General features: G+C 47.1%; 1 protein-coding gene across 4 annotated transcripts in view; it reads left to right on the forward strand.

The window, feature by feature from the left end:
- LOC140737298 (retinoic acid receptor RXR-gamma-B-like) overlaps positions 1–7792 on the forward strand; it is a 272784-nt gene extending 264992 nt beyond the window's left edge. For all 4 annotated transcript variants that reach the window (XM_073063703.1, XM_073063701.1, XM_073063702.1 and 1 more), the window contains one exon: positions 3369–7792. In XM_073063703.1, the coding sequence (XP_072919804.1) occupies positions 3369–3516 (148 nt within the window). In that variant the 3' untranslated portion in view covers positions 3517–7792. The remainder of the gene's footprint in view (positions 1–3368) is intronic.
- Positions 7793–16375: the final 8583 nt, after the last annotated feature.

Below are 16375 nucleotides of genomic sequence, written 5' to 3' on the forward strand. Positions count from 1 at the left end.
GAGCCCAAAACTGCACACAGTACTCTAAGTGTGGTCTCCTGAGTGCCTTATAGAGCCTCAACATCACATCCCTGCTCTTATATTCTATACCTCTCAAAATGAATGCCAACATTGTATTTGTCTTCTGTACTGACTCAACCTTGGAGGTTAACCTTTAGGGTATTCTGCACATGGACTCCCAAGTCCCTTTGCATCTCTCAATTTTGAATTCTCTCCCCATCTAAATAATAGTCTGCCTGTTTATTTCTTCCACCAAAGTGCATGACCATACACTTTCCAACATTGTATTTCATTTGCCACTTCTTTGCCCATTCCCCTAAACTATCTACCGTAGATTTCGCACTACAGAGCGCACCTGATTAAAAGCCGCTGGCTCTAATTTTAGAAAGAAAATCAATTTTGTACTTGTACAAGCCGCACCGGATTTTAGGCCGCACCGGATTTTCGGCCGCAGGTGTCCCACGTTGTAATATGAGATATTTACACAGAAAGATATTACACGTGAGGATTTTTTAACTTTTAATTAAATCCATATGGTAACATAAACAAATACATATTGCAAATGCTTTTTTTCGAACCGTGCCTGTAACGCGGCTACTTTTAAATATACGTTGCGTATACTTTTTTACTGAACAACATTCCAATATCTCCTAACGACTGGTAAAAAATATATATACTGCAGCCTACCAGGAAAAGTTATTGATCGCCTTTAACTTAAAAGCAGCTTTTTCGCTCAGGTAATGTGCTCCCCCCCACCTTTCCGTTTATCGCAAACCGGTATTTCCCACAAGACGCGGCGAAACCGGATGTGATGTCATAGTATCCCGGGATGTACAGAAAACAAATAGATAGATAGATACTTTATTCAACTAGAAAATACTAACAAATGAATTACTAAGCGAAAATATTATAAACTAAATAACTGCCATAAAGGCAGCACAATGCTTTTCTTCGAGTGTTTTCCATGTTGATGGGGGTGAGTACAAATGACTGATTTACAATAATTTAATTGTGAAAGTGCGCTTGATTTATCGTACAATTTCATTGGACCTCTGTGAACTACTCATCAATTTTATTGGTCTACTGTTACGAGGCAAAATGTTTTTGGCGGCATGAAAAAAAATCATGCATTAGCCGCACCGTAGTAAAGGCCGCAGTGTTCAAAATGTGGGAAAAAAGTAGCGGCTTATAATCCGACATCTACGGTAAGTCTCTATGCAGGCTCTCTGTTTCCTCAACACTACTTGCTCCTCCACCTATTTTTGTGTCACAGGCAAATTTAGCCACAAATCCATTAATCCCATAGTCCAAACCACATGTGCCCAGCAATGTCAGTCTCCAAACAGACATTCTAACCACCTACCTTAATACTCAAAGGCATTACCATCACAAAGGTATACACCACAGATATCCTGAGGGGAGGGAGCTCACAGCTGACCAGCAACTCAGTTCCACCAGTCTGGTAAATACTGTGGCTGAAAGAGCAGAGGCTGAGAGTGGTGAGTAATTCATCTCCTGATAAGTCACATGCTTGGCTGCGTATAGCTTCAACTCTCACAGAGTTCAACACCATCCAGGGAAAGCAGCCACTTCATTGACACTAAACAATCATTCTCTTCATCATCAGTTCATTATGGCTGTAGTGCGTACAATCTACCAAGTGCACGAGAATTACTTGTCTAGGCTATTGTGTCAACGCCTTCCAAACATGCAACCTCTACCATTAAGAAGGACAAGGGCCAGCAGCAAGATGAGAGCACCGCCACCACCTGCAGGTATCCCTCCAAGTTATACACCGACCTGACTTGGAAATATATCAATAGTCCTTCATTGTTACTGGGTCTAAAGCTTGGAACTGCTCCATAACAGCACTTGGGAGCACCTTCCCCAGAAGAACTGCAGTAATTCAAGGAAGAAGCTCATTGAATATCAGATTTCCTTCAGCTTCTGGGGAAGTAGTCTAGTTAGTAGTCCAATGATGATAATACTGACTAATCAATGCAATTAGATTCTATCCATGAGTTTCAGACAGACCCAGACAAGAGGAGGAGACAACCCAGTGGCAAGCTTCTCCCTGACACCCAACATGTGACCTTGTCCAAAAATATTACTTTATGAAATAATTGTTGTGATTTGCATTCAGATGGATTTTGCCCAACTGCTTTCATCTACCTTGGGAGTGGAAGCATTATTGCAGGCTGGAGGAACAGTGGGTTGAGCAGCATCTGTGGGGTTGAGGGTTGAGGTTGTCCGCGTTTCAGATCCAAACCCTGCATCAAGACTGAGAATGGAGGCAAGATGGCCAGGACAGAGAGGGGAGAGTGAAGGTTGAGACGGGGACAGAGATAATGAGGTGATCAATATACAGACAATGGGCAGAAGAGGACAGGCAGCTGGAGCCAGATAGGGCAAGGGTAGGGGTGGAGTTGGAAGACAGATGCAGGTTGATGATGGATGAAGGCAGACCAAAAAGAGTGGATGGAGTGTGGTAGGAAAGCAGCAAGATGGCTAGGAGGGGAAATATATGACAAAAGACTACCATTGCTGGAATCTGATAAGTAAGAAAGGTGATAATGTTAAGTATTAGGAGAGAGGTGAAGGACAGAAGGAACCATAAAAAGATAGAGGAGGAGCAGAGTCAATTGGTGAAGTGTGGGGGTAGCAGGTGGATGAAACCAGGAGGAAGAAGACAAAAATGGATGATGGTTGGCTGGGGAAGGGGTGGGTATAAAAAAGGGGACAAAATGGGAGGACCAGAGAAAGAACTGAAGGTGGAGAGAAGAAAGTAAATTGGTTTATTGTTGTCATATATACCAAGGTACAGTGAAAAGGTTGTCTTGTATACTATTCATACAGATCAATTCATTACAACAGTACCTTGAGGTAGTGAAGCACATTGATGGTGAGCATAGACAATGACCCCCCCCCCCCCAGCCCACCACCCCAGACATTTGTCTCCCCTCCTCCATCGGACAAAAAATACAAAAGGCTGAGAGCACATACCACAAGGCTCAAAGACACCTACTAGTCTGCTGTAACAAGACTATTAAATAGTTCCCTAGTATGATAAGTTGGACTCTTGATATCACTTATCATTTACCTGCACTGCACTTTCTCTGTAGTTGTTACACTTTATTCTGCTTTGTAATTGTTTTACCTTGTTCTACCTCAATGCACTGTGTAATGATCTGATCTGTATGAACAGTATGAAAGCTTTTCACTCCACTTCATGCATGTGACAATAATAAACCAATTGGAGAATTCAGTCTGCATATCATTAGGCTGTAGACTACCCAGGCAGAGTATAATGCCTCTTACACAGTTAGCCTCTCTCTTGATGAACAGGGATTTTTGCTCTTTCTCCCCAGGTTTGCCAAGCTGCTCCTCCGACTGCCAGCCCTCCGCTCGATTGGACTCAAGTGCCTTGAGCACCTGTTCTTCTTCAAGCTGATTGGTGACACCCCTATTGACACCTTCCTGATGGAGATGTTGGAGGCTCCTCATCAAATGACGTGAAGCCATTCCCTGCCTTTCCCTTAAATGTCAATCTGTAAATATTTTCACTAATTGTATGAATAGAACCAAGATAATGCCAACCGTCTAACTTGTAAAACAACACATATTTTGTACCTTGAACAAGCACAGTGTAGCAATTATTTGATAGTTTGTTACAGGGATTTTAAAAGAAAAAAAAACTTATTGGAAGAATTTTAGATTAAAATTCTATTTAGAGAAGACTAAATCAGGTTTACAAATCGGTACCTCTCACATTTCTGTCATCACTGTTGACAATTTGTAGCCCCACTGCCTGTGAAAGGGGCAATTCACTGAGTTTACGTAGCTCTGGGCCCCATTTAGAATCGGCACCAGCAGTACACCCTCCACCACTGTGATCCATGGATGGTGTAACTTCCCTCCCTGCACACACACAGAATCCACCCACTTGCTAAAAATTGAAGCCTGTCCTTTGTGCCTCCTTAGACATCTATCCCACCTGCCCACCCACACCACCACCACCACCACCACCATTCATTCACTGAGCTTCAGACACAGGTGGTTGTCAAAGCTGAAGGGATACTTGGGTCACATTCTACCTGCCATGGCAACGTACTGTTTCAGGATCAGCTGTTCCTACTTTCAGATTGAGGATCAATATTTTGAGCTTTTGTTTAATTATTAAAGCCACTGTAATCCCTGGTATGTTTGATTGTTGCGTGCCCTCTGCACCTTAGCACTGAGGGCGGAGAATGTGGTCAGGTGGGGTGAGCAATAAGTAGCAGGGCAGAGGAAGCTCCAAGATGTTTCCATCCATCAGAGAGGGCCAGCGAGGCAACAAATCATGCAAAGAGCATCATGAAAGGATGCAAGTGGGAAAGAGTAAGGGATTGAAACTGGAAAAAGCAGTGCACACATCCATTCTTGGCACACAGGTGTTGATGGCAAGCCCACCTTCTTTTGTCCATTGTTCATTGTTCTGCCTTATCACTCATCTTTTCACTTCATTAGGGAGCTAAGAGTCATCCAAATATGGGTCTGCAGTCACCTTAGTGTGAAAAGGCTGCAGTAGGTTGTTAGTGACAATCCAACACTCTGCTCAGACCAACAACTCCTGTTGCTAGTTCCTTCTCAGTTAAATTCAGTCTCTGAAGCTGCTTCTGTGAGATTGAACACATCTTTCCTGGTTTATTGAACATAAATAGTGGTGAAGAAACCAGTTGCCAACTCAATGACATCTCCCAAATGCATAGAATGATCACATTCTGAAATCACAGCTTCACAATGTTGGAAGTGATATTTCAGACTACAGCCTGTCAAGGGCTCATTGTGTTTGTGTGGGATCATCAGGCACCCATTTTAGTGCCTATCCTCACTCAACACTCTGGAAGGAGCTACCTAAAGTTTACTGGCAACCGATTCCTTAACATCAGCTTCCATTGATCTCCAGTGGACCTCAGACAAGAATGTTTGAACCCGATGTCTCTGGCTCCCCACACCTTTCAGCTTCCCTCACCACTCCACATATGCCTGCACTATCATTGTACTTCACATCCCACCCTTTCAAACCTTCCTTTAAACCAATTGCTTTGACCAGGATTTTCTTCACTCTCTCCAAACCAATTGGCTTTAATTCCATTTCCCTTACCCCTGCCAAAGGGTCATAAAATCACTGTACCTCAGCGGCCTTTTAGCCCATTGAATCAGTAGCAACTCTTTAACCAACCAACTAGTCCCACTTTCCTACTGTTAATTCTCCCAAGTGTGTATCCTGTTCCCTCACAAAAGTCCTGAACGACAGTTCCCACCCAGCGTCCTTTGCTCCATAACCATTCTCACATCCACTTCTCATCCTTTTGCCCATGTAACATGTGCTGAGGATGGTGGGGTTGGTGTGGTCTGTAAGTCCCTGCTTGGTGTTGCGATATCTTGCTTGACTCCCCAATCTTTCATGTTATAACAGGAAGAGGGGTACATGGGCAGGGAGGCATCCAATTTCCTCATCTCTCCTACTGCCCACTTGTATAGTCCCAGGTCGACTCAGTCAGTGCTGAGTGGGACAGCTGGTGGAGCTGCTGCCTCACAGCATCAGAGACTTCTGGTGCCATCTGTATGTAGTTTGCACTTCCTGCCGTGACTGTGCGTGTTTTCTTCCACTTCCCAGAGACGTGGGTTACTAGGTTAATTGGCCACTCGTGACAATGGGTTGGTAGAACCAGTGTGGGAGGAGTTACTGGGAATGCGGGGAGGTTAGATTATAGGGAAATTGAATGAAGGATCAGGACTTATGGGATTGTGAGTTGGCAGAATGGGTCAAATGATCTTCTACAAAGTAGGAAAATGTGGAATAAAGGACACAAGCACTAAGAACACATAGTGGTCCTCACTCTGCACTGATTTCAAATGAAAAACTGGAAAACTTGGTGAACAATGGGACTCCAGACACTGGAGGGGCAAAGAGATACACTTAGCACTGAAAGCCAATGTACAGGCAGAAAAATCTAATGAGTAGTTGGCCTTTATCTCAAGGGGTGCTCATTTACAGAGAAGGTCCATTGGTCAGATCCCACCAGGAATGTTACGTTCTGGCAAACAGCCTTCAGCCCACAATGTCCATGTCAGCCACCAGTTATCTAATTCAGCCCATAAGCTTTGTACTGCAACATTTCTGGTGTTCATTCAGATTCTTCTTCAACATCATGTCACTTCTTGCTTCCAATAGCCCCTCTGGGCAAGGTAGGTTGGAAAGGTATGGGCTACAATAAAGGCAGGACTTCAAAGGTGGATTCCTTAGCCTTGGTTGTATTCATCTGAGCATGGATATTGGAGGGATGATCTCAGTGAGGTGTTCAGGGTGTGGTGGATTCTGAGAGTCGATTAATTCTATGGGGGTCTTAAAACAGGGAGGTGGATGGAGATGAAAGTGGGACCCAACAGTTAATTGAGGTTCAAGAAACCTAAATAAATTCTGTATTCTTCCATACCTTCCACAGTAAACTGGGAATTGGCTGGCAATTCCCACCCAAAGGATATGAGGCATGGAAATGAAGATGGTGCAGATCAGAGGTGATTAGGGATAGCGCTGTTTTTGGACACTAGATTGTAGGCTTTACAACAATGAATCTTTAACACTGGAGCAGTCCAGGATATTGCACAACACTGTTAATAAAGTAACAGATCCTTGATTGAAGGGAGGTTTTCTTGGGAGTGGCTAGTGATTATACTTACACCTTTCCCCTTATCTGTAACTCAGGCTCACAAGTCCAATTTCCCTCATGTTTAAAGTAAGTCTCAATGGGTTAGAAAGGGTGTGGGAGGAAGAGGATGAGGGAAGTCAAGTGTGTCAAGCTTGTGAAGTGTTGCAGTTCCAGGAACTCCAGTTCAGTTCAGGCATGTCAGCCATTCATTGTTAAACAGCACAGCTCTCAAACCCCCACATCCCACCACACACTATCCATGCACTACAGCAGGACCTCAGGGTCATTCCACATCTATGCCTGACTTCTATTTTTGGTAATTGTTGTGCCTGTATATTTTATATATAATGCTGTATACATATAGCATTATTCATATGGAAAAGTCATCTCAAAAAGTACCCAGTGCACCATATCTAGGGTGACATACATCTTTGAGTATGAAGTCTATATCACTACTTTGCTCATTTTACCTACATACAACATATTTATTTGTAAGCATCAAACCCACAGGCAGTAATAGAAATTGAGTTAATTGACAGAGAAATAAACTATGCACTATATACGTGTGTGTATGTCTACACCCATTGTATGCATATACATACATATACTGTATACCTGCTTTGTTTATATATTATATGGAAAGAAATGACTTGGCTGTGATTAGAAGCTACTCTAGATTCCAGAGCAGGGAAGAAGAGTCTTCATTCAGTGCCTGCCTTTGGGTCCCAACCTGTATTTTGTTTCATGTATTAATATCTGTATTAAGCACAGCTTTTAAAAGAAAGGGCAGCAAGTGCAAAGATTTGACACCCATTCCCCTTCTGCCTGAACAAATGGTTATATTTTTGTACTATACAAATTGGAAGATAATGAGCCACTTGTTGCAAATTAGATCCTGATCGGTCAGCAGGCACATGACATGAAGCTGTCTGTCACTAAATGTCTCTTTGGAAGAGTGTGTTCTGTACCTGTCCGCCTGTTCTGTGAACTACTCTGCAGCATATTTCCAGCTTCGCTATATACATCCTCTTTTAGCAACAACAAGGATTTAACCCTTTCATCTGTAATGTTTGTTTTGTAAATACACTGTTTAAATATTGCCTTTTTGTTTGTGTAATTGCAAAGATCTGGTTTCTACAGTTGTGATCACTGACATTCAAGTTGTTGCACATTGTAAGAGTTTATTACTCTTGCAGAGTAAAGAGTAGAACAAATGTACACCAATACTCTTTATTCTGTACATAACTGCACACCAATACTCTATATTCAGGCCAAGGACTAAACTGTGTGATTGCAGAGCAGTAGGCTATTCAAGTGCAGAAACTTGCATTAATATGACATTCTTAATAGCCTAAGGTGTTTCAGAGGCTCATTAAACTGAATTTCAGCACGGACTAGAAGGGCCAAGATGGCCTGTTTCCATGCTGTAATTGCTATATGGTTAATTTGTCAAGTACTCATACTCAGGAAAATAGACTACTTTGACTATGAACGGTGACCTCATTGAAACCTATCAAATGTTGAAAGGCCTCAAAGGCCTGGATGTGGAGAGGATGTTTCCTATTGTGGAGGAGTCAGCCTCAGGCCAGAGGACACAGCCTCAGAATGGAGGGACGTCCATTTAGAACAGAGATGAGCAGGAATTTGTTTAGCCAGACGATGGTGAATCTGTGGAATTCATTGCCACAGGCAGCTGTGGAGGCCAAGTTATTAGGTGTATTTAAGACAGAAGTTGGTAGATTCTTGATTAATCATGGCATGAAGGGGTACAGGGAGAAAGCAAGAGACTGGAGTTCAGAGGGAAAATGGATCAGTGGAGCAGACTGGATGGGTCAAATGGCCTAATTCTGCTCCTATACCTCATGGTCTTATAAGTTGGTCAGACAGAGAGGTTTTAAAAGAGAAAGAGTGAGGCAGAAGTTTAAGGGAGAGATCCAGGCTGGCAGCCCAGGGACAAAGTAATCATAAGAATAGTTGAAACGGAGGATCGGAAAAAGACAAGAATTGGCGTGGTGTAAAGACCTCTAAAGGTTGTAGGACTAAAGATCAAAGTGGAAGGGAGTGAGGAACTGCTTTGTCCTCTGTCTCAATGATGACTGGCAGGCAAGGATGCACTATTGGGACACAAGGCACACGGAAGAAAGATATCAGGAAACATTGGGATATCTGGAGTAAAATGCACACTGGACTAGGCTCTAAGTTATTTATTCTCTTTGTATCATTATCAGCAAATCCATTCAAGGCAAACCCTTCCCCATCAGGAAGGGAGGTATTGTTAAAAGTTGCAGTTCCACATCAGCGTGCTACCTCTGACTCGTCTTGGGCTACCATCCCAAAGGAGAAGCACAACTGCAATAAACTAAAGAAAATATCACCTCAGAGTCATTAAGTGAATTATTCTCTTCTGAGGCTTGGAGGGTGAAGTGAAGACCCAGTTTATTTAAATTACAAACAGATTAACACATCTGCACAACTTCATCACCTCATTGTGATTGAACAGGGAAGATTTAAGCATTCCTTGCTCATCCGTGTCCAACTATAAAGTACTTTTGAAGAATAGGAGAAATACCAAGTTTTTTTTTGCACAGTAGTGGATGTCTGAAATGCACTAATGGATGGTGACAGAGGCAGATATGATGAGGTGATTAAGAGAGGCTCATAGATAGGCATATGAATGTACAGAGAATGAAGGAATATGCTCCATGTGTGGGTAGAAGGGATTTGGTGTCACTAGTTTAATTAGTTAAGCACAAAGGACCTGTTCTTGTGCTGTACTGTTCCACGTTCTATAACTCCCTTCAGCAATAACCCCCTGCCAGCACATTGGGAAATATCCTTGTCCTCTAAAAGCAGTGGAGTTGCTTATCACCAGCTCAAACAGAAAATGGGCGTTGAGTGTACTGACTCCACTGAAAATGGAAACCCAAACACATTGCTGCACTGCCTCAGGATTGATGGGGAATATCCATCTGGAACATGATAGAATCTCTCAAAGCAAGAGCCTTCTGACTGACACGATCACCAGCACAACCCTGCACAGGTGAGGTATAGAGGGAGAGAAGACCAAGGGATATTGGAGTCTGCAATGTAGTCAACCAGCAGTGTGGGTGACTGCCCATATTGGGGAAGGAAAGAAGAAGAAATGATGGGAAGCACACATAAAACAAGGAAAAATTGGGGGCAGTAGTCAATGGGCAAGCAAGGATCTTGTCAGAGTATTTCAGAAATTGATAGAACAATACAGAAACAAACCCTCTGGCCCACAATATCTGTACCAAACGCAATGCAAATTAAACTAATTATCTTCTGCCTGTACATAATCCAAATCTTTCCATTCATGCATATTCATGTGTCGATTTAACAGCTTCTTAAATGCCACTATCATTTCTGCTTCTACTGGTCAACCCAGCAACACTTTCCAAGCAGCCACCACTTTTTGTGTAGAAAACTTGTATCATAGATCTCCTTTAAACTTTTCCCCTCTCATGTCCTCAGCTACTTGACATTTTTACCCTGAGAAAAGTATTCTACCTACCCTATCTATGCCTTTCATAAACTCTGAAAGAGGATCAAGTGCTTTCCTAGCATATATAACGAATAAACTCTTCTTGGTCTTCCAGCAGGGTACGGATATTGATTTTAGCCGATATTTTGATGACAAACTTTGCCATCTTCATCAGGGATGATGCCTAGGCACTTCTACTGTGATGGTATTTATATCCCCATTGCCCATCCCTCCTTATTTACAATCAAATTGACCATGGTCAAGCAATTTCAAGACAGGATGACAGCCTGCGTGCTCAATGATGGGGACTATTCTGTTGCTTTCTCAGTTACAAATGGGGTCAAGCAGGGATGCATGCTGGCACCCACCCTCTTCATCACGATGTTCAGTGTGATACTGACTGATGTGTTCTGAGGCAGTGATCGTAGAATCCACATCAAATACAAGATGGTTGGGAAGCTGTTCAACCTGTGTAGGCTTCAAGCCGTTACTAAGAGACAGTGCTGAGAGTCTGTATTTGCTGATGACTGCTCTCAACGCAAGCTCTGAGTCTGACATGTAGGGTATCATTGACAAATTTTCCACTGCATGTGACAATTTTGGCCTCACCATCAGCGCCAAGAAGACGGAAGTCATACATCAAGCAGCTCCAGATCAGTCCGATGTGGAGCTATCCATCTCGTTGAACGGCCAGCAGCTCCAGGCAGTTGACAAGTTTATTTATCTTGTCAGAACCCTCTCAAGAGCAATTCACACTGACAATAAAGTCAGCTTCAGGAATGCCAAGGATAGTGCCAATTTTGGGAGACTACATGACACTGTCTAGGAGTGAAGGGGAATTACTCTGAAGGCTAAGCTGAAAGTGTACCGCACTGTCATCCTACCCACCCTCCTCTACACATGTGAAATGTGGACTGTGTACATGAGACATGCAAGTAGACTGAACCACTTTCACTTATCATGCCTATGCAAAATCATGAAAATCAATTGGCAAGACAGAATTCCTGACATGGATGTGCTGTCTGCACCAGACATGCCCACCATCCACACATTGCTGAGGAAACATCAAGTCAGATGGGCAGACCATGTCATCAAGATGTCAAACAATTGCATTCTCAACCAGTTGATCTTCGGGGAACTGTCCATGAGGAAACACTCTTATGGTCAGCAAAAATTATTCAAGGAACACGGTCAAGACTTCGCTCAAGGCCCATGAGATCAATCACACTTTTTGGGAACACACAACAGCCTTGAATCGCTCATCCTGGTGCAGCCTTCTCAGTAAAGGTGCCACCAAGGCTGAAAAGAATCTCAATGCTGAAGCAAAAGAAAAATGACAACTGCAAAAGAATGAGCAGCAGGCGCCTCAATTGCAGAACCCTCACACACTTGCCTCATGTGTGGGAGGTACTTCCTAGCAGAGACTGGACTCATCAGTCACCTCCAAACACACACACCCAAGGATTTCAATGGTCTTTATCACTTGTGGTGATTGTGCACAGACCCACACAATCAAACTTCAGTTCTTACTTGGAGCAAGAACTTCATCTTTGTTAAAATTCTTTTTCTCTACTTTTACTTCAATAGCATCCTTTACCAGATGGCCACAAAAGCCATTGTGCAGCACAGTGGTTTTGTGCCATCGCGGTCAATCCTATGGCCATTACAAATACAGTGTTCGGCTACAGTTGACCCATTGCTCCTTGCACACTGCAGGTAACCCAAATGGATACACCTCCTCTGCTCCTTGATGCGGGTTTCCACCACTCTGCACCATACACCCCGCACTCTGCACCATACACCCCGCAAAACGCACCCCGCACTCCGCATCATACACCCCACACTCCGCATTCACCATACACCCCACATCATACACCCCGCACCCTGCACCATACACTCCGCACTTCGCATCATACACCCCACACTCCACATCATACACCCCGCACTCTGCACCATACACCCAACACTCCGCACCATACACCCCGCACCATACACACCGCACTCCGCACCGTACGCCCCACACTCCTCACCGTACACCCCGCACTCCGCACCATACACCCCGCACTCCGCATCATGCACCCCGCACTCTGCATCATGCACCCCACACTCCGCACCATACACTCCGCATCCCGCACTCAGCATCATACACCCCGCAATCAGCATCATACACCCCGCACTCAGCATCATACACACTGCACTCCGCACTCCGCGCCATACACCCCGCACCCCGCACTCAGCATCATACACCCCGCACCCCGCACTCAGCATCATACACCCCGCATTCCGCATCATACACCCCGCACTCAGCATCATACACCCCACACTCCGCATCATACACCCCGCACCCAGCATCATACACCCCGCACTCCGCATCATACACCCCGCACTCCGCATCATACACCCCGCACTCCGCATCATACAGCCCGCACTCCGCACTCAGCATCATACACCCCGCACTCAGCATCATACACCCCGCACTCCGCATCATACAGCCCGCACTCCGCATCATACAGCCCGCACTCCGCACTCAGCATCATACACCCCGCACTCAGCATCATACACCCCGCACCCCGCATCATACAGCCCGCACTCCGCACTCAGCATCATACACCCCGCACTCCGCACTCAGCATCATACACCCCGCACTCAGCATCATACACCCCGCACCCCGCATCATACACCCCGCACTCAGCATCATACACCCCGCACTCAGCATCATACACCCCGCACTCAGCATCATACACCCCGCACTCAGCATCATACACCCCGCACTCAGCATCATACACCCCGCACTCCGCACTCAGCATCATACACCCCGCACTCCGCACTCAGCATCATACACCCCGCACTCAGCATCATACACCCCGCACTCAGCATCATACACTCCGCACTCAGCATCATACACTCCGCACTCAGCATCATACACTCCGCACTCAGCATCATACACTCCGCACTCAGCATCATACACTCCGCACTCAGCATCATACACCCCGCACTCAGCATCATACACCCCGCACTCCGCACTCAGCATCATACACCCCGCACTCCGCACTCAGCATCATACACCCCGCACTCAGCATCATACACCCCGCACCCCGCATCATACACCCCGCACTCAGCATCATACACCCCGCACTCCGCACTCAGCATCATACACCCCGCACTCAGCATCATACACCCCGCACTCAGCATCATACACCCCGCACCCCGCATCATACACCCCGCACTCAGCATCATACACCCCGCACTCAGCATCATACACCCCGCACCCCGCATCATACACCCCGCACCCCGCATCATACACCCCGCACTCCGCATCATACACCCCGCACTCCGCATCATACACCCCGCACTCCGCATCATACACCCCGCACTCCGCATCATACACCCCGCACCCCGCACCATACACCCCGCACCCCGCATCATACACCCCGCACCCCGCATCATACACCCCGCACTCAGCATCATACACCCCGCACTCCGCATCATACACCCCGCACTCCGCATCATACACCCCGCACTCCGCATCATACACCCCGCACTCAGCATCATACACCCCGCACTCCGCATCATACACCCCGCACTCCGCATCATACACCCCGCACTCAGCATCATACACCCCGCACTCCGCACTCAGCATCATACACCCCGCACCCCACACCATACACCCCGCACCCCGCATCATACACCCCGCACCCCGCACTCCGCATCATACAGCCCGCACCCCGCACTCCGCATCATACAGCCCGCACTCCGCACTCAGCATCATACACCCCGCACTCCGCACTCAGCATCATACACCCCGCACCCCACACCATACACCCCGCACTCCGCATCATACACCCCGCACTCCGCATCATACAGCCCGCACTCCGCATCATACACCCCGCACTCCGCACTCAGCATCATACACCCCGCACTCAGCATCATACACCCCGCACCCCGCATCATACACCCCGCACTCAGCATCATACACCCCGCACTCAGCATCATACACCCCGCACCCCACACCATACACCCCGCACTCCGCATCATACAGCCCGCACTCCGCATCATACACCCCGCACTCCGCACTCAGCATCATACACCCCGCACTCAGCATCATACACCCCGCACCCCGCATCATACACCCCGCACTCAGCATCATACACCCCGCACTCAGCATCATACACCCCGCACCCCACACCATACACCCCGCACTCCGCATCATACAGCCCGCACTCCGCATCATACAGCCCGCACTCCGCACTCAGCATCATACACCCCGCACCCCGCACTCAGCATCATACACCCACACTCCGCACTCAGCATCATACACCCCGCATCATACACCCCGCACTCCGCATCATACACCCTGCACTCCGCACCATACACCATACACCCCACACTCCGCACTCCACATCATACACCCCACACTCCGCACTCATCATACACCACCCATCGTACACAGCGCACCCCACACTCTGCACCATACACCCTGCACTCCGCATTCACCATACACCCCACATCATACACCCCGCACCCTGCACCATACACTCCGCACTTCGCATCATACACCCCACACTCCACATCATACACCCCGCACTCTGCACCATACACCCAACACTCCGCACCATACACCCCGCACCATACACACCGCACTCCGCACCGTACGCCCCACACTCCTCACCGTACACCCCGCACTCCGCACCATACACCCCGCACTCCGCATCATGCACCCCGCACTCTGCATCATGCACCCCACACTCCGCACCATACACTCCGCATCCCACACTCAGCATCATACACCCCGCACTCCGCATCATACACCCCGCACTCCGCATCATACACCCCGCACCATACACCCTGCACTCCGCATCATACACCCCGCAATCAGCATCATACACCCCGCACTCAGCATCATACACACTGCACTCCGCACTCCGCATCATACACCTCGCAATCAGCATCATACACCCCGCACTCAGCATCATACACACTGCACTCCGCACTCCGCGCCATACACACCGCAATCAGCATCATACACCCCGCACCCCGCACTCAGCATCATACACCCCGCACTCAGCATCATACACCCCGCACTCAGCATCATACACCCCGCACCCCGCACTCAGCATCATACACCCCGCATCATACACCCCGCACTCCGCACCATACACCATACACCCCACACTCCGCACTCCACATCATACACCCCACACTCCGCACTCATCATACACCACCCATCGTACACAGCGCACCCCACACTCTGCACCATACACCCTGCACTCCGCACCATACACCCCGCACTCTGCATCATACACCCCGCACTCCGCATCATACACCCCACACCCCACATCATACACCCCGCACCCCACACTCCGCACCATACACCCCACACCATACACCCCGCACCCCGCATCATACACCCCACTCCGCACTCTGCATCATACACCCCACACTCCGCACTCAACATCATACACAGCGCACCCCACACTCTGCACCATACACCTTGCACTCTGCACCATACACCTTGCACTCTGCACCATACAGCCCGCATGCCGCACCATACAGCCCACACTCCGCACCATACACCCCGCCCCTCGCCCCGCATCATACACCCCACACTCCACACTCTGCACCATAAACCCTGCACTCCGCACTCTGTATACAACCCACATTCTGTATTGTACACTCCCCACTCTACATTATAAGCCCTGCACTCTACATTATACACTCCCCACTCTACCTTATGAACGCCCCACGCTACATTGTACACTGGCCACTCTACAGTATACATTCCCCACTCTAAATTATACACCTCACACTCAGCATTACACATTCCTCTCTGCATTATACACTCCCCACTCTACAGTATACAACCCACACTTTATATTATATACCCAGTAGTCTACATTATCCACCCCGCACTCTCCATTATACATCCCATACTCTACATTATACACTGGCCTCTCTATGGTATACATTCCCCACTCTAAATTATACACTATCCACTCTACATTATACATTCTGCACTGTACATTATACACTGTGCACACTACGTTATACAACCCACATTCTGTATTGTACACTCCACACTCTACGTTATAAACCCCGCACTAACATTATACGACCCGTACTCTACGTTATACACTCCCCACTCTACCTTATACACACCCCATACTACATTGTACACTGG

Source organism: Hemitrygon akajei, chromosome 12, assembly GCF_048418815.1.
Source record: "Hemitrygon akajei chromosome 12, sHemAka1.3, whole genome shotgun sequence".
Lineage (NCBI taxonomy): Eukaryota > Metazoa > Chordata > Chondrichthyes > Myliobatiformes > Dasyatidae > Hemitrygon > Hemitrygon akajei.